The 23,133-nt window shown below is 35.5% G+C and overlaps 1 protein-coding gene across 1 annotated transcript; it reads right to left on the reverse strand.

The window, feature by feature from the left end:
• Positions 1-1,255: 1,255 nt before the first annotated feature.
• On the reverse strand, positions 1,256-3,903 carry LOC141717697 (protein NRT1/ PTR FAMILY 2.9-like). Its single transcript, XM_074519873.1, has 4 exons — positions 3,542-3,903; positions 3,190-3,407; positions 2,550-3,097; positions 1,256-2,468 (listed from the first exon to the last, which is right to left on the reverse strand). The coding sequence occupies exons 1-4, from the start codon at positions 3,675-3,677 to the stop codon at positions 1,577-1,579; spliced, it is 1,794 nt and encodes a 597-aa protein (XP_074375974.1). The 5' UTR covers positions 3,678-3,903; the 3' UTR covers positions 1,256-1,576.
• Between the last annotated feature and the right edge of the window lie 19,230 nt (positions 3,904-23,133).

The raw sequence follows: 23,133 nt of genomic DNA on the forward strand, positions 1-23,133 counted from the left end.
AAAGAAAGAGGGAGTATGTTTTTTATATGTTGTTTGTCCAAGCACGTATGACGTTTGTTAGTTATTTTTGTCGATTGAAATTCTATGATTTTAAATTTTTTGAAATAGATAGAGATGTTATAGATAGAAATGTTATGTTAATATAATTCTAACTGGATTAGTATAAATAATTGATTGTATTTTTTATTATTAATGATTAGTTTGAAGATGTTTGTTTGATATTATTCAAAGTTAACTTTATATTTTATATTAATAGCCAGTATTACATGCTCCCAGTCCCTGGTTTTCAACTTTAACAGTCTTTGTTTGATTTTTTATACTGACTTGAAATTACATTTATTATATGATCAAAAAAAATTAAATATCTTATCAATATAAATTATAGTTAATGTACTTTATAATATATTACATTCAAAATTTTAAACAAATAATTTCAAATTTACTCTTTGTACGCTCAAACTCGGCTCGTTTAGTTCGGAATCAACTCGGACTCGGCACTTGTACGTTTTCGTTTTCACGAAATAAATACGGGTTACCTCGGATAACTTGTCTCGGATAAAGTTTATATGTATTATAAGTAATAAATTATTACCAAACACTTAAATATTTTTACTAGTACATTTTTGTTGTCACTTATTAATAATTTAATTATTTTAAAATTTTTGTTTATCTTTTTAAGTTAAACACTTAATTTTTTCGTAAGAAAATTAGCAACATTGATATCACAATCTATTCATTTCCAATTTTTCAAATTTTTATAAACACCATTAAATAATTTTTTAGTATACAAATACAAAATTTAAGTATCAAAACATAATAAAATTTTGACATCGACAATTTAACAAGGAATATACGATTTCTAAAATTTTGAATTTCCCAATAATATAAAATAAATTTGGATATTTTCTTCAAATTTGACTTGAAAAATAAAATGATATAGATTTAGAAATAAGTGTGTGTAGTGATAGTGTTTATCATTATAAGATAAAGACTAGTATTTGATCCTTATATAATTTGTAAAATTATAAATTATATTTTAAGATTAATCGAGTAAATAATATATGCAAAATATTAGTGAACTCGATCCTTTTTAAACTGCTCTAGTGATTGTTTGTGAGCAAACTTGTGCTTCACTTATATTAGTTTATTAAACATCATTAATTATAATTAATTAAATTACTTTTTTATATGTTTAGAATTACTGATTTAATTTAATACTAAGCATTTTTTTGCAATTTTATAATGGAGACGAAAAGAAGAAAAAACAAAATTTATACACCAAACCCATATATCACAAGTCCTAACCTTTTGAATATCAAAAACTCATACTTTTTGAGGTATGAGTTTCGTAATAAACTTTTGTCCAACTAAAACATCAAATATGAGTTTTGAAATGAAAATTTCAAACCAAAGAACCCAAAATTTCGTAATTTATATGGACCGTTACTGTTTTTTGATCCCATGAGGTAAAAGATAACATCCAGTCTATACTCTGATTCAAGTATTTGAGATGAAGAGCCTATACATTACCAAAACAACATCATATGCATTCAGGGCTGAAAGAGACTAACTTGTATTAATCCATTTGTTTTGGTTCCATCTCAGTTGAACTAGTTTCATTATCTTGAGTCCCTTTGTACTTGTACCAATTGGAACAAACTAGAAAAACTAGTGCATTAACTGCTGAAAGTGCAGCTAAAAGGTAATAGAAATAATCCAATTTACCCTTGTTAAGATCTTCTGATAACCAGGCTCCAGTAGCAGAATGTAATGTAGTCTTCTTAGCCATGATGATCAGAAAACCATAAAAGTAGCTACCAGCTGCCATTCCCATGCAGTAGAATGAACCTCCTATACTTTTCATGTTTTCGGGGAACTCCTTGTAATAAAACTCTACTAATGCAACTGAAGTAAGCGCTTCAGCTATTCCGTTGAGTGTCAGCTGTGGAATCAACCAAAATCCAGACATAGATGAAATCGGGCCACGATGAGGTTGGAATCCTACAGTTGGTTCTGTAAGAGCCAAGTGCCTTCTCTTTTGTTCGATAAATGCAGATAAAATCGATACTGCTATGACGAGGAACATACCACATCCGATTCTTTGTAGGAGTGTGATTCCTGCTTCTTTTCCTGTTATTTTACGGAGTTGTGGAACTATGATTCTGTCGTAAATGGTTAGAAAGATGGTGCAGCTGAGCATGACAAAGACTACGTAAGTTGCTGGTGGGATCATGAAATTGTTCTTTCCAATACGCCTATCACATTGCATGGCTTGAAAGACTATAAATTGGTGCTGTTGAGCTGTTGCAGCGGTGTAGATGACGCCGCATGCCCATATGGGTAATACCCTGATGAGACATTTAACTGCTTCAACTTGCTGCAAACTGCAGAGGTTCCATGGTTTCATTGGTGTACCATCTGGATTGATTTTATCCTCTTCTGTCATTACGGCTGATTTGTCCAGACAGCTGATAACATATTACCAAGATTATTTAGACAATGGTATGGGTATAATATTTAATTTCTGTCATCTCAGATTGTTTACTTACCTAAATTGCTTAGTGTGAGGGAGCTTAGAACTGATAGTCTTGGGAGGTACATAGTTGAAGAGAGAAAGGGAAAGCTGTTGTGGCAAATGCCTTTTCTTGAAAGCAGCCACAAGAACTCGTAACACACTTGTGATTGGGCTGCCCTCAGCCTTCACTTTGACATATATTTTTGATCCCATGAAGAAGACTATACATGATATGAACATGAAAATGGCTGGAATTGCCAAACCAATGGACCAGCTGATATTTGTTTGGATATAGACTATCAATGTCAAAGATACCATTTGAGCAAATGTCAAAGTGATAAAGTACCAGTTGACGAAACTATTAATTCCCCTTTTCCCAGATTCAGTGTTGGGATTGAACTGATCAGCTCCGAAGGCCATGTTGCAGGGACGGATGCCACCAGCTCCGATCACCATTAGGGCAAAACCACAGCATAGAACAAACAATTGGAATGAAGTTGGTCCAGTGCACACCTCTTTTGGTCCACACATGGGAGGATGCAGCCAGTTCACTATTGCTGTTAAATCTATTACAAGTAACCCCTTCATTCACAAGCAAGGACCAATTTCAACAATCTGTTTTTCATTTGTAAAAAGGTTAATCTGATTAGTAAGAAGTCATGAAAAGTAAGTACCACAAAAGATGCAATCGATGCAAAACCGAGAGTCTTGTAGCGACCAAAGTAGGTATCAGAAAGATAAGCGCCAACTAAGGTAGCCAAATTGGTGGTGCCATTGAACGCGCTCATAATAGTCGTAGCCTCAGTGCCTTGCATATTGAAAACCGTTGTTAAATAAACCATGAGGTTCCCCAGGAGCCCCATTGATCCCAGCTTCTCAAATGTCTCGTTTCCTGAAAAAAAATATAACATGTTAATGAACATCTACAACATAAACTAGCCTGTAAGGTAGCTCCTGAGTCCTGACTCTTCCTTTAAAACATTCAAGAAAAAATGGAAATAAATAAAAAAATCTTGATTTACATACCTATAATATATGGCATGGCTTTGATTCCTCTGTAGTTGACCTGAGGTTCATCATTTTCTTGGTCCTTGGTCTCATCTTTAATTTGGACTATCTTTTCATAACTTATACTTATGGATTCCATCTCCTCTTTATCCATTGCTTAGAAAAATATTAGAATTCGCCCCTGGAAAAAAATGTCAACAAGGACAAATCAAACAACTCTCTGCTACGATTAGTCCGACAAACGGACTAATAGTAGCAGGTTGTATATGGATACCAAAGCAAATTTAAGAACGTATTAGTTTCTCCGGCAATGTCCAGAGAAACTAATATTGTTCTGGCAAAATCAGGGAACCAGAAACTTTTCTTGAGAAGAAGAAAAAAAAAATCCCATGTCTGTTTGCTTATATATAGGCAACAGACAAAGACGGGAAAAATGTGAATCGTTTAATTTGGAAGGTTTGAAAATCATGTAAGATATGTTGCATCTTTTGGTGTCTCCGCTGTTAATATAATCTTTAGTATGTGTTGCTACAATGCTATTTACACGGATTTTACTAAAATTTGCACGGCTATTTATTCACAATGTTACTGCGTTCATTTTACTAACAGGTTTTTCTTTTTATTCACCAGATAGATTTATAACTTTCATTTTGAATTGAAACTATATACTCAGGATGAGGGGTTCATTTCGATTCCATGAACAGAACTTTACGTTATCAATTTCAGTACATTGCATCAAACAAGGACCGAGAACTAAAAATATATATGCATGTATTTAACAGTGTGCATGCAGACTCTTCATTGGATATAATATTTCATTAATGCATCAAACAAGAGGCTCTTCAAATTTTAATTCTTGCAATGCAACTTCAGTGCCAGAGGTGGTGTCTTTGCTTGCCACAATGATGTAGAAGAAATAGTCTAATTTACCCTGGTTAAGATCTTCTGCTAACCACAAACCACCCCTTTTCTCCGTTACATGTTAGAAAAGGTTATTGTTATTATATCGTCTTAGCAAAATAATATTCATTGCAGCTCAATCTCGATATATTGGTATAAATCCGTTTAACAAATACAGATTCAACTTTAGAATGTTTAAAAAGGTTATTGAGTCACAACGATAGACCAATTATTAAATAGATTATACTAACTTAACATTATACGAGAAAGAAAAATAATGCTTAAGTCGGATATTATAAATCAATAAATAGATGAAATATTTTTCAATTGTTCAAAAATTAATATATTCGAGATCTCGACCTTATATCTCAAGAAACATAAGGCTAAAACTCTGATTCATGTGGTCAACATCATGAGTATACTTCATCAAATAATAAAAGTAATAATAGCGAAAAAACCGATGATAACAAATAAAATTAGGATTACCTATCTGAATAAAAGTTATGACGTGAAATTAATCACTTCGCTAAAGTTGAATTTGCCCCGCTACATATACACGGACTCATGACAATCAACCTCCAGCGTTACACGACAGCCTCACCAGTGTAGTACAGGGAAACAGATAGAAAACACCTTTTTATAATTGCCCAAAATATTAATTAATAACCTTTATTAATAAGAGAAACCCTTTTTTAAATGGTACTACCAAGTTTTGGTTTCACTTATTTTTTCATGTATATCATCACTTATTCTTTCAAGTAAAACTCTAAATGTATAATATTTATTCTTCTTTTACTTTTATATGACTTATAATATTTTTTTATTTTACCCGTTTTTTATTGCAATTCTAATATTAATTATAACTCAGCAATCTTATTTCTCATATGACTCAATAATATATTTTAATGAAATAATAATTTTTTTGAAATTGTATAATTAACATCAATATCGTACTCAATAGTTTGAGTTGGATTTTCTGAGTAAAAATTATAAATTTTTACATGACACTTATATTATTATGATTTTAAAAATTATTTAAATAAATTAACTGCTTCGCACGGGTTATCAACTAGTGTGTATATAATATGAGAATACATTTTTGGTTCTCCATCTAAAAGGAGAGGTATAGATCTCCTTTATTAGGAGTGAAAATTTGTAACTCCAAGATAATTAGAAGGTCATATGTCACAAATAATGATGAGGGAAAATGAAATCTAGAAGGTCTTAAAGTGAAATGTCTCGAAAACAAAAGGTCATACAAGTGAAAAGTCTTAAATAAAAGAACTCATACTTAAAATTATTAATTTTCTTTTGAAGCAAACAAATATTGGAATCTATATTATACTATAAGAACCGGAATGTGGGTATAATTTGATTCAACGGTTATTCTCCAATATTGGTTATTAAAAATATATAAATAAATTGTATTATATATCTGCTAAACTACTAAATTATTAAACTACTACATATAGTCTACTAATTATCCTACTAAATTACAATCACAGCATATTCTATTATTAAATAAATAAATAAATATTATTATATATCCGCCAAACTATTACATTATTAAGCTACTAGATATAATATACCTATACTACTAAACTATCATATTATTTTTATTATAAATTTGTAATTTTTATATATTTATATAAATATATTAAAATTATAATATGACGGGATAAATATTTTTTTTAATATTAACGGAGGGGCCATCGTTTGTGGGAGGGGCAGATTGCTAGAATATAAGTAGTCAGATAACTTCACTAGTATGAGGCCTTTTGGGAGGTGCCCAAAACCAAAAACCGTGAGGGCTCGGCCCAAAACGGACAATATCATACTAATGTGGAGTTAGGTCTGCTGAGCAAGCCCAACAAGTGGTATCAGAGTTTCAAGTTATAAACGGTCCATAACAATCTCAGATGGGCTCGAAAAGTGACCTAGGAAGAGGCGGATGGGCTTGCCCCAGAATGGGCTCAAGGAGATGGCAGACGGGCCTTCCAGTATGGGCCTAGGGGGAGCAGATAGCCAGATGGACTTCCAGTATGGGTCAAGAGGGGAGCCAGATTACACAATCAGGAAGCAGATCCGACAGGTGTCGAGCCCGATGTGTGAAGGGGAGATTGTTAGGAGTTGTCCCACATCGTTTGTGGGAGTGGCAGATTGCTAGAATATAAGCAGTCAGATAACTCCACTAGTATGGGGTCTTTTGGGATGTGCCCAAAACCAAACCCGTACGGGCTCGGCCCAAAGCGGACAATATCATACTAATGTGGAGTTAGGCCTGCTTAGCAAGCCTAACAAGTGCATCACACGGGATTTAAGCTAGTAAATAATAATATTAATTCCAACATTACCTTTTTTCAATCTTCGAAACATCGTTTGCATTAAACTACTCAAGTAACTTGATGCCGCAAATGCACAGAAAAGACATGATGTAGCTATACTCTTCATGTTTTCAGGGCTTTACTCTTAAAAAGTTCATTTTGTCCTATCGTAGAAAATCCATCAGAACGTCCTGCTACACAACAAAAAAATTACACAAGAAAAGAACATAAAGAGTGTCAGAATTCCTAATCCAATAGACCAGCTAATATTGGACTGCAGATACACTATGATTGTCACGGACACCATTACAGCAAACGTGTAGGTTAAGGTACTACCACTTAAAGAAGCTACTGATGCCTTCTCTTCCAGATTCGGTGTAAGGATTAAATTGATCCGCGCTAAAGGCTAAGTTACATGGTTGTATACCAGCACCACCAACAACTAGAAGAGCAAAAGAACTCAACCGAAAAGCCATTTTCCCTCTTGTTGGTCCTTGGCATATGCCTGCCACTTCTTTCCCACAGCTTGGTGGATGAAGTGTTGAAGTTGCTGCTGTTAGAGTTAAATAACATGTCAAACCATGTCAGCAATTAGTAAATAACATATCATAGCTCATTACACATTCTGAAGAAGATTTTGTCAGCTCCATTAATGGAGCTTACTTGAGTTGTTACCAAACATTTTATTGAAGAAGAATGTATATTGTGTATCTTACGGAAGAAGTCGGAATGAATTATATAACATACAATGTCTTATATATATTGCTACATTCTCTCTATATCTAATATCTGTAACAAACTTTTAATCTGAGCTGAGCTGACAATCTGTGAGCTGTCATTTTTGTCCAGTTGTGAGCTAAGCCTCAATCTTATTTACCTATTTATTTACATCATCCCCCTCAAGTTTGGAGGTGCAAACAAATTAAGGACCCCAAGCTTGGACAACAAATGTTGAACAACATAAGAAGGCAGAGCCTTGGTAAAGAGGTCAGCTGGTTGATCTTTTGAAGTAATGTAAGCAGTGGAAATAACTCTTTTATGTAATTTCGGACGCACAAGATGACAATCAATCTCAATGTGTTTTGTGCGTTCATGAAAAACGGGATTATCAGCTATATACATAGTAGATTTGTTTTCACAGTAAAGTTGAACAGGCTGAAACTCCTTAAAACCAAGCTCATGAAACATATTAAGCAACCAAGTAATTTCACAGCAAACATCAGCCAATGCACGGTATTCAGCTTCAGTCGATGATCGTGAAACAGTGTGTTATTTCTTAGCCTTTCAGGATAGTAAAGAATTACCCAATATAACACAATAGCCAGTAAGTGACTGCCTGGTAATTGGACATCCACCCCAGTTAGCATCAGCAAATGCAGTTAAGGACAATGAACTTGAAGCGGGTAAAAGAATACCCTGACCCAGTGAATTTTAAGGTAACAAACAACTCGATAAACAACATCAAGATGACATTGACGGGGAGAAGAAAGAAACTGAGACAAAATGTGCATAGTATATGATATATCAGGGCGTGTTATAGTCAAGTAAATCAGACGCCCCACTAACCGTCTATAAAGAGTTGGATTGAACAGAAAAGGAGAAGTTACATCGCTGAGTAAAGTATAATTTTGTTCCATAGGAACACTGGCTACATGAGCTTGTTCAAATCTAATATCTTTGATGATTCCAATGTGTACTTACGTTGATTGAGATAATTGCCTTTATCTGATCTAGCAGCTTCAATACCCAAAAAAATACTTGATTGGCCCTAAATCTTTAATCTTAAAATGACCAGCCAAGTAAGCTTCCAAATGAGCAATAAAACTTGAATTATTACCAACAACCAAGATATCGTCAACATATACCAGAACAGCCATAAAACCATTAGTATTACCAAGGATAAATAAGTTGTAAAAACATAGCACGAATAACTGAACGGAATTTACTAAACCATTCACGTGGTGACTGCTTTAAACCATAGAGTGATTTAATCAATCTACAGACCAGGGGAACCTCATAAGAATAAGTAGCAAACTCTTGTGGTAAGTTGTAGCCTTGAGGTATTGACATATAAACCTCCTCCTGAAGATCTCCATAGAGGAAAGCATTGGTTACATCAAGCTGAGTAACAGACCAGTTATGAATAGTTGCCAATGACAGTAACACTCGAACTATGTTCATTTTTGCAACTGGTGCAAACGTCTCGAAATAATCCAACCCCTCTGTTTGAGTAAACCCACGAGCAACAAGACGAGCTTTATACTTCTCCACATTACCATCCTGATTAAACTTCACTTTATACAGCCATTTACAGCTCACAACTCGTTTACCAGGTGGAAAAGGCATAATCTTCCATGTTTTATTTGTTAGGCCACACACACTGTAGAGGGGGGTGAATACAGTGTATAGCACAATCAAATCAAATTCTAATAATACAAGTAACATAAAACAGACTTTATTCAAAACAATAAATTTTGTTACAGTATGGAACTGTCCTCTCTCAGTGATGAACAAATATCACGAGAGCTGCTAGGGTTACAATGAATAATCTTCTCGATAATGATAACACTTATAGTATAAACCCTATGTCTGTGTTTATATACTACACAGTTACAAGATAATCGCTAATTGATATGAAATATAATTCTGCTTCCTAAAATATATCAATCAGATATCTTTTCTTCCAAGTATTCTATTTTTCATAGAATTTCTTCTTCATGCATATCTCTTTTTACGTTTGTCTTGATCTTCTTTTCCTTTCAATCAGCCGCCTTCCTTATCTGAACGTTTCCTTTAACTCCTGATATTATCTTCTGATAAATATCTCATGAACCTTAAGTACTGATGACTTAAGTTCTGACTTCTGTATAAGTGCTGATTTCAGTTAAGTACTGATTTGTCCTGTTTAAGTAAGATCTGAAAACTAAACATAAATCATATTAGACATGACATTATCAAATATATCTAACAATCTCCCCCAACTTGTAAATTAGCATAATATACAAGTTAACAGATATTTGATGATGTCAAAAACATTAAGTACAAATGCATGAGAATTTGACTAGATAACTACAACTTACAGTCCTTAAAGCTTTACCAACTTTAACTTCTGATAACAACTTCAGTCTGTATTCATATCAGAATTTGAGCAGTTGTAGATCTTGACTTGGCTTCACTTTCTGATCTCTCTGATGTCAGGAGTTGTTCTGAGATAATTTTTTAACAAACATCTCTCAGCATATATGAGTTCATCAATCATCCTCCTTTTAGCATCTTTAAGTTCTGCAGAATCTTCACCAGTTTGAAAGATTGCAGCCCTGAGATCATTAATTTTAGCTTTCCTTATGTCCTGATCCAGTCTGATCAAATACGCCTTGTCAGACTCAAGATTGAATTCCACAGCCTTGTAACCCAAAAAGGTAGTTATAATCTTAGCAGAGTTAGGCTTCATCTCAACAATATCACCCTTGTGATCTCTGTACTTTGGAAGATATGTGCTGTCAGACTTTACAGAATAAAGCCTTTTCTGTCTCTGAATTTGACTCTTCAAATAGTTTGCAGCACTTTCTGTTATTTTGTCATTCACTTGAAGTAAGAATAATACATGTTTCAATTCTTCAAAATACTTCAGTGGAATGGTATTTTCCCTTATATGATAAACCCTACCATCTGTCATGAAGTACAATAAGATGTGTTCTCTCAAGTAGGTATGGTAAACCATCTGTACAGATTCTAGTTGATTCAATCTTTCAGGAGTTGCTCCAATACCTGGTTCACTTAAGGAAGTTGGATCATTGGTTGTGTTCTGTATTCTTCTTTCATCAGCACTACCCAATCCAGATTTATCTCTTGCTTCCTTTCCAGTAACTACTCTTGCTTCAAAACCACTTACAGCAGTCTTCAAAGGTTGAGTCTGTTTGGCTTTGGTGAATCCTGGTAGGAGGAACTTTGAAGGTTTAATATGAGCAATGTCAGAGGTTTCCTTTGATTTATCTTCTGATATCAAGTTAACTTGAGCTATGTCAGAGGTTACTTGCTTCTTTGAGATATCAGAACTAACTATATCTTGACTCTGAACAACTTGAGCCATGTCAGAGGTTGTCTTAGAAATTTTTCTTGAAGTTAGAGCAAGATCAGCATCTTCAACAGTAATTTCTTCATCCACAGGAGGCACATAAATCTTGATAGGTTCACCAACTTTCTCTTTGCCCTTGGACCTTGGATCTATCTGCAATTGTGATTTAGCCTTGGTTGCTTCAGGATTTATTCTTTCTTTTATCACAATGCCTTCGGCCTTTGGAAGTTTCTTTTTACCAACAGAAGCTTCAGATTTAGATTTGACTTTTTCTGACTTAAGTCTAGCTTCTTCTTCCATCAGACTCTCAAAGTCCAATCCTGGATTTTCTTTCAGAAATAGCTGTCTTGTATTTCTTCATCAAGATCCAAAAGTTCATCAGAACTTATCCTTTTACCAGTAGCAGAAGTAATTCTTTTTCCAACATCAGAACTTGTCCCGTGACTTGTAATTTCAGCTCTTCTTGATGAGAAACTTCTACCTTGACCATGACCTCAACCCATTCCAGAGTTTCCCTGGTCATCTTTTTCATCATCTTTCCCCTTCAGTGTCTTAACAGTTTTGCATTTGGACTTAATTACTTTCTCCCCCTTTTTGGCATCAGCAGGTAAGAGAAGAGAGACAAACAATTCCACTGAGGCTTGGATTTCATCGAGTTGAGATTGTTGAGAAGCTTGATTTTTCAAAATATCATCAATCTGAGACTGTTGCTTCTCTTGGGTCTTCTCAATGTAAGCAACTCTATCAAAGGTAGGTTGGAAGATTTTTTCTTATCAATTTTCTGAGTCATTTCTTGCTTGAGCAATTCTTCCTGAATTTTATGTAACTCTGCATGAGTTGTTGAATGGAGACCTTGAAGATGTCTAGTACTCAATGCAGTGACTCGAAGCTGTGTCTTGAAATCATCATTAATTAACATTTCATCAGCTTTTGCCAAGTGCTCAACAAGAATCTTTTCAGATGGAACAAAGGTAACTGAGTTCCATTCCTTATTCCACTCCTTTTCTCTAGGAGTTTCACTCCAAGGTACTAGTGCTGCTCTTGTAACAAACTTCTTAACTAGTTCAGATTTATGAACAGTTTGTTGAGGTGTATGTCCTGAAGTACCAGCTTCATCAGCATCTGCATTAATAGCAGCATTACCAGTAGTATCAGCATTTGAAGCATCAGAACTGACAGAATCAGCATCTTCTGATAAAATAACAGTATGAGAAGCAATTGAGGCTTCAACATCATCCTCTAAGTGCTGATTTGTTTCCAAGTTCTGATCAACAGCCATATCCTGATGCTCACCTATATTCTGATCATCAACATCTAGATGCAGAGAAGGTGTTGTAGACAATTCTGGAGTTTCATTAGCATCAGTAAGTGGTGTTGTTGATGGATTAATTGATGTTGGAGCTTCTAAGTAGAGAACCTCAGGCACATCCAGGTTGTGAATATCAATTTTAGCACATGTGCCTGGGTCTACAGGAGATACAGTTTCATGTACAGCAGACACAGATGGTGTGTTTGCCTTGTCTGTAGCAGCTTCCTGAGTTGGGGATAATGGAGAGGGAGATGCAGTAGCTTCAGCAAATTCTGGTTCTTTTGAGATCAGAGATTCCTGATCTCCTTCCTTAGCTGCTGCTTCCTCATCATCTGAAGCTGGCCTTTTAGCTCTCTGTTTCTTGTATCTCTTTGAAGGTGGGGATTCCTTGGGAGGTTCAGCATAAGTCATTCTTCTAAGCCTTTTGAGAAGCTTAGATCCCCAATTCCAGAATCCTTCTGAGAAGGGACCTTCTCAGCTTCTTTCATAACAGGTTCTGATACAGAAACCTGTTCCTCACTATCAGACTCATCTCTCAGAACAATCCTCCTTCTCTTCTGTGGTGTCTGAGGGACAGTCTTTGTCCTCTTGGACTTGGAAGATGAAGACTTCACAGTATGTGCTGATGATGAAGGTTGAGCTATCTGTGAAGGTTTGAGATGTGTTCTGATAGAGGATTGAGGTATAGATGTATGAGTGGTATGTTCTGATGGTTGTTGTGGTGTTTGGGATGTGGTGGTAGGTTGTACATCAGGATAAACAGATCTATAGGTTTGAGGATCAGCATTTACCAGGATCTATTTTACAGACTGAGGAATCTGTAAAGGTCTAACCACCGTTTTCTTAAGGACAGCATTTACCAAGTCATTAAAAGCCCGTTTTGCAAGTTTAAAAGGTGGAAATAAAGAACTGGCTAGTTGAGGGTCATCAGCACAACAAAAGGTATATATAAGCTGACAGAATCTAGCAAAGTAAACTACATTTTTATCCTTTGTCATCATATCCCCAATAAAGCCTAGCACAGCACTTGCAAAATCAAAATGAGTTTGGTTAATAATAGCATACCCGATGTGCTGACTCATTATTGGAATGGCATCAAAGTTGGAACACTTATTTTCGAAGGCTTTAGTGATGCAGTCGAAGAAAAAGCTCCATTCCTTTCTGATATGTGCTCATTTCAACTGTCCAAGCTTAGCCAAACTCTTCTCATACCCCAAATTGGCCATGAGCTGCTATAGAACTGGTTCCTCCGGTGTTAAGAAAATGCAGCCTTCTGGTAAATGTAGAGCTTTATGAACTGTTCCAGGAGTTACCACATGTTCAACATCATTGACTTCAAAAACAATGCTGGGAGTACCAGTAGCACCACCATTATCAAAATGCCAAGTCCGCCAAAATGTTAGAACTTGTTGGCTGGAAATGACTTGAGGCTGGGTCAATGCATACCCAATTTCACTGTGTGCCAGAAGATCTTGCACAAAGTGCAACTCGGATGGAGCTTCATCATGATTTAGGATTGCAGCATAGTTGTTGGGAACGAACTTGGCTCCATCCATAATCAAATCCTTAGGTGCCATGAGAAAAAAAATTGAGAATTAAGGTTGCCCGTAAGGTATTTGATAAAATGTCTGTATGAAAACCAACGTCAGGAGATGAGAGAGAGTAAAAGTAAAGAAAGAGAGATAAAGTGTAAAAGTAAATAAAAGATTGTATAATCTTCTCTCTCTCTTACTTATACATGGTTAAAAAAATAACCGTTGGATACCTGCCAGACATGCAGCAATAATGAATAGTTAATGGGCACGGGAAAATAGTAATCACTACTTATCACATGCAGTTTTTCAAGGAAAAACCGTTCCACTTACCAAGTAATCCCATTAATTGAGGTAAGTCAGTTTGAATTCAAAATTTAAACTGTTCCCACTTATTTAATCATTTTCACTGCAAAACCAATATTCTGTAAAAATATTCAAGTGTGAGAATGACCAAAAAAATAAATCAAGTAAACAAGTACTGATATTTTAAAATCAGAACTTAATTTATATCAGTAATTAAAATGGTCATCAGAATATGGATATATCAGGATTTAAATATGCAGCAGAATTTAAAACATCTCAGAGACAAAATCTTGCAAAAATATAAAATTCCATTAATATATTAAAAGAATACATTCATGAAATTGAAATTTATATCAGAACATTACAAGACTGTCCTAAGCTACAAACTCCAACATCAACAGCTTTTGTCCTTGGCAAAGAAGCCAGACAAAGCTGACGATGAAGAAAAACAGGAAGAAGAAAACAAATTATTTCTTCTTCCGACTCTCTACAAAAAGAATAGCGAGTCGAATGATTCGCTCTTGTTGGCGGAGAGCTTCCGGCCTTTCTTCTTCCAATCGCTCCAGATGGCGATGGTAGTCCATGTAAAAGAACAGGAGGTGTGTGAGAACCTCCTGGGGAACCGAGTCCCAAATCTCATCAGGAATGACAGTTACGTGCCATTCATGCTGCCAGTCCTCACAGCTCAACTCCATGTTGAAGGTCTCATAGTTTAAAAACATATTGTAGTTGACCATGATTGTGTTGGTATGAAGGAAAAGAGAGTGAGTATGTGAGAAAAGAAATGATGTGTAGGCTGATTTGAGGTGTTGGTTTATATAGGCAATAGAATGCCAGGAGACACAAGGAAATTTAATGCTGACAGGTAGAAATAATTCTACCTCGTCTCCCTAGACTGGGAAGAAGAAAAACAGTCATTGGAAGCGTAAAACAGGGTTTAATGCGCACAAGAAACAAGTAAATATTACTGTGCATATACGTGTTCCGCTAACCCTAATTGTATTGACTGTTAATATCTCACCCGTACATATTCTGATTTAAAATAAGACTGTTTCAGATTTTAACCACAAATAAGTCAAATAGAGGATCAGAATTTAATATCAGCACTTAGACTTATATCAGAACTTAACAGTCATCAGAACATGATTTCTTAACTCGAAAAATGAATGCCTTTCTCTGTGATTCTTTACACAAATTATGATTTTGGTTCTTCAGAACTTATTTATCAGAACTTCCATCAGAACTTGTCCTCAGAATTTATGCAATCTGACACATAAACTGTTCATCTAAAACAACATTGAATGCCACAGTAATTTTCATCATTCATATGTAGTGTAAGTGTGTGCATTAAGCAAAATATCAGACAAAGAGTAAAGTCTGATTCACTTCAGTACATCTTAGAAATAAGGCATAACCAAGAACTTTACTAAAAATCTGTCATTATTCTGAAGTTTACTTTTGAATGAGTTCATGCACGAGTCCACCTCAACTATTTTGTGCTTGTTTTATGCATCTTTTGAAATTCCATTTTACAGTGGCTTCTCAGTGTAAGTGAGTCACGACTGCTTATCAGAATTTATGCTATTATCAGAGTATTTTTCCAGTAATCATAGAGTGTGAAAAGTCACCAAGAAAAATAATTATTTGCTTTTCTGATGCATATTACTTAATACCAGCAATGCACTTGGGTCGTCCCTTCCATATTTTTAATCTAGATCTCAAAGGAGTACCTGATTTTCATTCCCTTTTCTTTTACTTTTTCTTTGATGAGTGAGGTTTATCAACACTTAGTACATCCATCAGATTTACTAACATCAGAACTTAACAGATGAGAAGCATTATTCTAGTTTTTGACTTAGTAATAAGATAGACAAAGTAAACGTGACTAAGCTCAATATCAGAATTTGCTTGTGTCAATAGATTTCCACATAAATAATTACTTCTAACAGGGGATCTCTAGTATGTTAAAGACTACTAGGTCAGCATCTAGCACAATTATCCTCATAGGATTGAATAGTCACAGAAATATTCAGTTCACTACCACAGTTTAGAAATTCACATCAAACAACAATCAGTACTTAAGCAATTTTCAATTAAGCACAGAATACACAAAGAGAGTAATTTCTGTAAATACTGATCATAAAGTCTGATGCATCAGAACAAAAGCTAAGCAGATTTAGAGAATGAACCTGAAACCATTCCAAGTTTATTTACCAATCTTGTAAAAGTAGCTTCACACAGTGGTTTTGTGAAGATATCTGCTAGTTGTTGATCTGTTGGAACAAAGTGCAATTCCATTGTACCTTCATCCACATGTTTCCTTATGAAGTGGTACCTAATACTGATGTGCTTTGTCATTGAGTGTTGAACTGGATTACCTGTCATAGCAATAGCACTTTGATTATCACATTAAAAAGGGATTTTAAAATATGTTAACCCATAATCCAGTAACTGATTCTTCATCCAAAGAATCTGTGCACAACAGCTTCCTGTAGCAATGTATTTTGCTTATGCAGTTGATGTAGAAATTGACTTTTGTTTCTTGCTAAACCAAGAAACCAATCTGCCTCCAAGAAATTGGCAGCTTCCACTTGTGCTTTTCCTGTCAATTTTGCAACCTGCAAAATCTGCATCTGAGTAACCTATTAGTTTAAAATCTGATTCTCTGGAATACCACAATCCCAGATCAGCTGTTCCCTTAAGATACTTAAAAATCATTTTCACAGCTGTTAAGTGAGGTTCTCTTGGATCTGCTTGAAATCTTGCACAAAGACAGGTAGCATACATGATATCAGGTCTACTAGCAGTTAGATAGAGTAGAGAGCCAATCATACCTCTGTAATCAGTAATATCTACTGATTTACCAGTATCCTTATCCAGTTTTGTTGTAGTGGCCATGGGAGTGGATGCACTTGAACAATCTTGCATTCCAAATTTCTTCAGAAAATTTCTGGTGTACTTGGTTTGACAAATAAAAGTGCCTTCTTCATTCTGCTTGACTTGAAGGCCCAGAAAATAGCTAAGTTCCCCCATCATACTCATTTGATATCTTGACTGCATCAGTTTGGCAAACTTCTTGCAAAGTCTGTCATTTGTAGAACCAAAGATGATATCATCAACATATATCTGAACCAGAAGTAAGTCCTTTCCATGGTTGAGGTAGAACAGTGTTTTGTCTATAGTTCCTCTGTTAAATCCACTTTCCAGAAGAAACTGAGCTAAAGTCTCATATCATGCTTTTGGAGCTTGCTTAAGGCCATAAAGTGCTTTACCAAGCCTGTAGACATGATAAGGATATTTGGGATCTACAAAGCCTGGAAGTTGTTCAACATATACTTCCTCCTCCAATTCTCCATTGAGAAAAGCACTTTTCACATCCATTTGAAAGACAGTAAACTTTTTGTGAGCAGCATAAGCCAAAAATATCCTTATGGCTTCCAATCTAGCAACTGGTGCAAATGTTTCATCATAATCAATTCCCTCTTGTTGAGAATATCCTTTTGCAACCAACCTTGCCTTATTCCTTATAATTATGCCATCACTATCAGTTTTGTTTCTGAATACCCACTTTGTACCAATAACAGATCTGTTCTTTGGTCTTGGCACTAGGGTCCAGACTTTGTTTCTTTCAAATTCATTTAACTCTTCCTGCATTGCTTGCACCCAATCAGCATCTTGAAGAGCTTCTTCCACTTTCTTTGGTTCATTCTGAGAAAGAAAAGAATTGTAAAGATATTCACTCGAAGTAGTTGTTCTAGTTCTGACACCTGCATCAGGATTTCCAATAATTAAGTCAGGTGTATGTGATTTAGTCCACTTCCTTGCAGATGGAAGGTTTTCTCTAGAACTGGATGCTCCCCCATGATCTGTGCTATCTTCATCAACATTTTCTGATGCTCCCCCTGAAACTATGCTCTCTGAGTTGGATCCTTCGGAATTTAAGTTTTCAGAACTATCAGAACTTGGCTTATCAGAACTTGACGAATCAGAACTTGAAGAGCCAGTTGTATGTTCTGATGCTTCTTGAGATGTGGTTATATCTTGAGTATGCTCCCCCTGCATAGGTGCATCTTCCTTTGGCGTAGTCACCACAGTTTTAATAATATTAGAGTTTAATCCATCAGAGTTTGCAGTATCAGGATTTAGACTGTCATGATTTTCAGTATCAGAATTTAAGTCTTCATTTTCAAATCTCAGCTGATCATGATCATTGAAATCTTCAAGTCCAGTAATCTTCTTATCATCAAAAGAGACATTGATAGATTCCATGACCACTCTTGTTCTCAAGTTATAGACTCTGAAGGCTTTTGTGGAAAGTGGATATCCAACAAAGATTCCTTCATCAGCTTTTAGATCAAATTTGGATAGCTGTTCAGGGTGAGTCTTAAGAACAAAACATTTGCATCCAAATACATGAAAATACTTCAGATTTGGCTTCTTTTTCTTCACCATCTCATATGGTGACTTTCCTTGCTTGTTAATGAGTGTTGCATTCTGAGTAAAACAAGCAGTCTGCACAGCTTCAGCCTAGAAATAGGTTGGAAGCTTTGCTTCATCAAGCATTGTACGTGCAGCTTCAATGAGAGTTCTATTCTTTCTTTCAACAACTCCATTTTGCTGTGGAGTTCCAGGAGCAGAAAATTCCTGCTTGATTCCATGGTTTTTGCAGAACTCTTCCATTATCAAATTCTTGAACTCAGTACCATTATCACTTCTTATTATCTTCACAGAATCTTTGACCAATTTATCCAGTTGCCTGACATGATCAATCAAGATAGATGCAGTTTCACTTTTTGTGTGCAAAAAATACACCCATGTGTATCTGGTGAACTCATCCACTATGACCATAACATATTTCTTCTTTGCAATAGACATGACATTTACTGGACCAAATAGATCAATATGTAGTAGGTGATAAGGCTCAAGAATTGATGATTCAGTCTTGCTCTTGAATGAGGATTTCCTTTATTTAGCCTTCTGACAAGAATCACAAAGGCCATCAGGAGCAAATACTGACTTTGGCAGTCCTCTCACAAGATCTTTCTTGACTAGTTCATTTATATTGTTGAAATTTAAATGAGAGAGTTTCTTGTGTCAATTCCAACTTTTTTCAATTGATGCTCTACTCATCAGACAAATTGCAGAACCATCAGTACTTGTTGAAAGCTTGGCTTCATAGATGTTACCATGCCTGTATCCTTTCAGAACAGCTTTGCCTGTAGATTTACTAATAACTTCACAGTGTTCTTCAAAGAAATCCACATGATAACCTCTGTCACAGATTTGACTAACACTCAGCAGATTGTGTTTAAGTCCTGAGACCAGAGCTACTTCTTTAATGATGACATTCCTAAGATTGATATTGCCATATCCCAACATTTTTCCAATGTTGCCATCTCCATAAGAAACACTTGGGCCAGTCTTCTCCACAAAGTCTGATAGCAGGGCTTTATTTCCACTCATATGTCCTGAACATCCACTGTCCAGAACTATGATATTTTTCCTGTTGCCCTGCAATCACAAAGACCACTAATGATTAGTTTTAAGGACCCAGACTTGCTTGGATCCTTTGGCCTTATTAAGTTTGTTAACATTTGCAGCGGATTTAGCATCAGAGTTTATGTTAACATTTTTCTTATCAGAATTTACACTATCAGACTTTGAATCAGAACTTACACTAGAAGGAACAATGGTAACTTTCTTTAAAGAAGGTTTTATTTGATAATAATCATAGTACAAACTATGATATTCCTTACAAGTATAAATGGAATGCCATAAACTACCACAATGAAAATAAGGATTTTGTGGCTTATATCTAACAGACTGACTCTTAACTCCTGACTTTGAAGGTAAGGAGTTTATGTTCTTATTCTTCCTGCAAAAAGAAGCCAGATGGTTAGAACTTCCACGGTTATGACACATTTTTCTAGGAGCATCAGGAATAGGCTTATAATCATTGCTTTTATTCACACCTTCTTTTCCATTCCTATTTTTCCTAGGTGATTTTACCTTATTTGCATTCTTAACATCTTCCAGCTTATGCTTAAGCTGCTTCTTTGTCATTAAGCCTACGTTTACTTCAGTTGTCTTTTCCTGTTTTAGTTTGTCAGAAGTTAATTCCTTTTTAACTTCTGATTTCTCATTATCAGACTTTACAGCTACAAACTTAACAGGCTTTAACTTAGATTTTTGATTAACAACTATAGGCTTAATTTCTACAGTTCCTTTATCATTCTTATCATCTCCATAACCTAAGCCCTCTTTCCAGTTTTCACTACTTAACAAATTCTGAGTTATTCTGCCAGAGTTAGTCCAAGTCCTGATAATCTCTCTTTCCTTTTCTAACTCAACTTTTAGAGATTCATTCATTTTAAGCACTTCATCTCTAACATAGAAAGCATCATCTCTATCTTTCTGAGTTTGATGGAACATGACTAACTCTTTTTCTAAATAATCATTCCTCTTTTTGCAAGCAAGATTTTCAGAAGTTAATCTTTCACATGTTAAAGTTTGATCTTTATAGCTAATGAACATGGTTTTAAGATATCTTCTCAACTCATTAATATCATCAGTATGAAAGGCATAAGTAGTTTGAGGTACCTTTAACTCAGCAACTTCAGAACTGCTTTCAGCACTTGCCATATCAGCATTCGCCATCAAGGCATAATTCTCCTTACTTTCAGAATCTGAGGTGTCTGTCCAGCTTTTGTTCTTTGTGACAAGAGCATTGCCTTTGTCACTCTTCACTTTCTTGCAATCAGGAGATATGTGGCCTTTCTCACCACAGTTGTAGCATTTGACATTTGTATAATCTCCTCTGTCAGACTTTCCTCCTTTGCCCTCAGATTTTCTGAAATTCTTCTTATCAGAACTTGCACTTTTCCTGGAAAACTTCTTTCCCTTCCTGAACTTCCTGTATGCAATCTTTGTGATTCCTTTCACCATAAGGGCACACAGCTTCATCATCTCTTCATCAGCATCCGTCTCAGGCAAGCTTTCAGATTCTGAGTCATCATCACTATCAGAACTTGATGACTCAGTATCAGACTTTATGAAGAGAGCTTTACCCTTGCCTTTCCTTGAGGTAGCTGCCTTGGGGGATTCTTCTTCAGCCTTAAGAGCAACTGTCCTTGACTTTCCTCCTTTCCTCTTACTTCTTTGTTCCATCTCAAATTCATGAGTCTTGAGCATCCCATAAATTTCATCAAGAGTCATTTCATCAAGATTATATTTGTCTCTTATTATTGTTGCCTTCAAATCCCAGCTTTCAGGAAGAGCCAACAGGAATTTAAGGTTTGAATCTTCAAGATCATACTCCTTATCAACCAGTGACAAAATCATTCAAGAGTTTGACAAATCTATCATATAAATCAGTCAATGACTCATTAGCCTTTGAGTCAAAGTGTTCATACTCTTGAGTGAGTATTGTCTTCCTGTTCTTCTTAATCGTATCAGTTCCCTGACACCTTGTTTCCAAGGCATCCCATATCTCCTTTACAGTCTTGCAGTTTATTACCCTGTTTGACATTAAATTATCAATGGCATTATGCAGTAAGTGTCGTACCTTAGCATCCTTAGCAATTGATGCGATATCTTCAGCAGTGTAATCACTCTTCTCCTTTGGTACTGACTTTGTTGCTTCACCTGCAACTGCAACAGCGAGCTTGGTTGGTTTGTGAGGCCCTTCCTTGATTCTATCAAGATATTCTGGATCTGTAGCTTCCAGAAACATAGTCATCCTCACCTTCCATATGGGATATTCAGATGGTCTCAATATGGGAACTCTAATAGCCTCATATCGGCTATGGATTTGTGTCTTTGGAGGTTCTTCAGTTTTGGTGGGCTTAGTTGGAGTTTCTACTTCAGACATGATTGTTTTTGGATCTTAAACTATTTGTATGTTAACAGATAGGCTCTGATACCACTTGTTAGGTCACACACACTGTAGAGGGGGGTGAATACAGTGTATAGCACAATCAAATCGAATTCTAATAACACAAGTAACAGAAAACAGACTTTATTCAAAACAATAAATTTTGTTACAGTATGGAACTGTCCTTTCTCAGTGATGAACAAATATCACGAGAGCTGCTAGGGTTACAATGAATAATCTTCTCGATAATGATAACACTTATAGTATAAACCCTATGTCTGTGTTTATATACTACACAGTTACAAGATAATCGCTAATTGATATGGAATATAATTCTGCTTCCTAAAATATATCAATCAGATATCTTTTCTTCCAAGTATTCTATTCTTCATAGAATTCCTTCTTCATGCATATCTCTTTTTACGTTTGTCTTGATCTTCTTTTCCTTTCAATCAGCCGCCTTCCTTATCTGAACGTTTTATTTAAGTCCTGATATTATCTTCTGATAAATATCTCCTGAACCTTAAGTACTGATGACTTAAGTTCTGACTTCAGTATAAGTGCTGATTTCAGTTAAGTACTGATTTGTCCTGTTTAAGTAAGATCTGAAAACTAAACATAAATCATATTAGACATGACATTATCAAATAAATCAAACATTATTAGCATCAAGAGCAGCAAGCTCTGTTGCCATAGCTTCACACCAAACTGTATGCTGACAGGCTGTTTTGTAGGATTGAGGTTCAGGGATATGAGAAATATTAGCCACAAACGCCTGATACTGGGGAGTAAATACAGAAGGGGGAGGAAGAACTGTGATAACATTGGCCTTGGAAGTCATATTAGCGGGAAGACCAACAAAATCTTGAAATTGGTTAGGAACAGGAACACTAGGCATCACATGGGGTACAAGAGCAATAGTGTCAGTAACTAGTGGATCACAAGGAGACTTTGTATTATCTGATACAGGAGTATTGGATTGATTATCCAAATTGGTATTAAAATGAGAACCACTAATGTAGAATGGATCCTCTGGGAATGAAATTTCTGGATTAAACAAATGAGAAGGAGTGGAAGAAACAGGAATAGAAGAAAATGGATATAAATGTTCATGAAATACAACATCTCTCGAAACAAACACCTTTCTAGTAGCTAAATCCATTACTTTAAAAGCTTTTTGTACAAAGGGATAGCCTAAAAATATGCATTTAAGTGCTCGATTCTCAAATTTATCTTTATATGGTAAGGTGTTAGTGGCATAACACAAGGTACCAAAAACACGAACATTATC

The sequence above is a fragment of the Apium graveolens genome, chromosome 4, assembly GCF_009905375.1.
Source record: "Apium graveolens cultivar Ventura chromosome 4, ASM990537v1, whole genome shotgun sequence".
NCBI lineage: Eukaryota > Viridiplantae > Streptophyta > Magnoliopsida > Apiales > Apiaceae > Apium > Apium graveolens.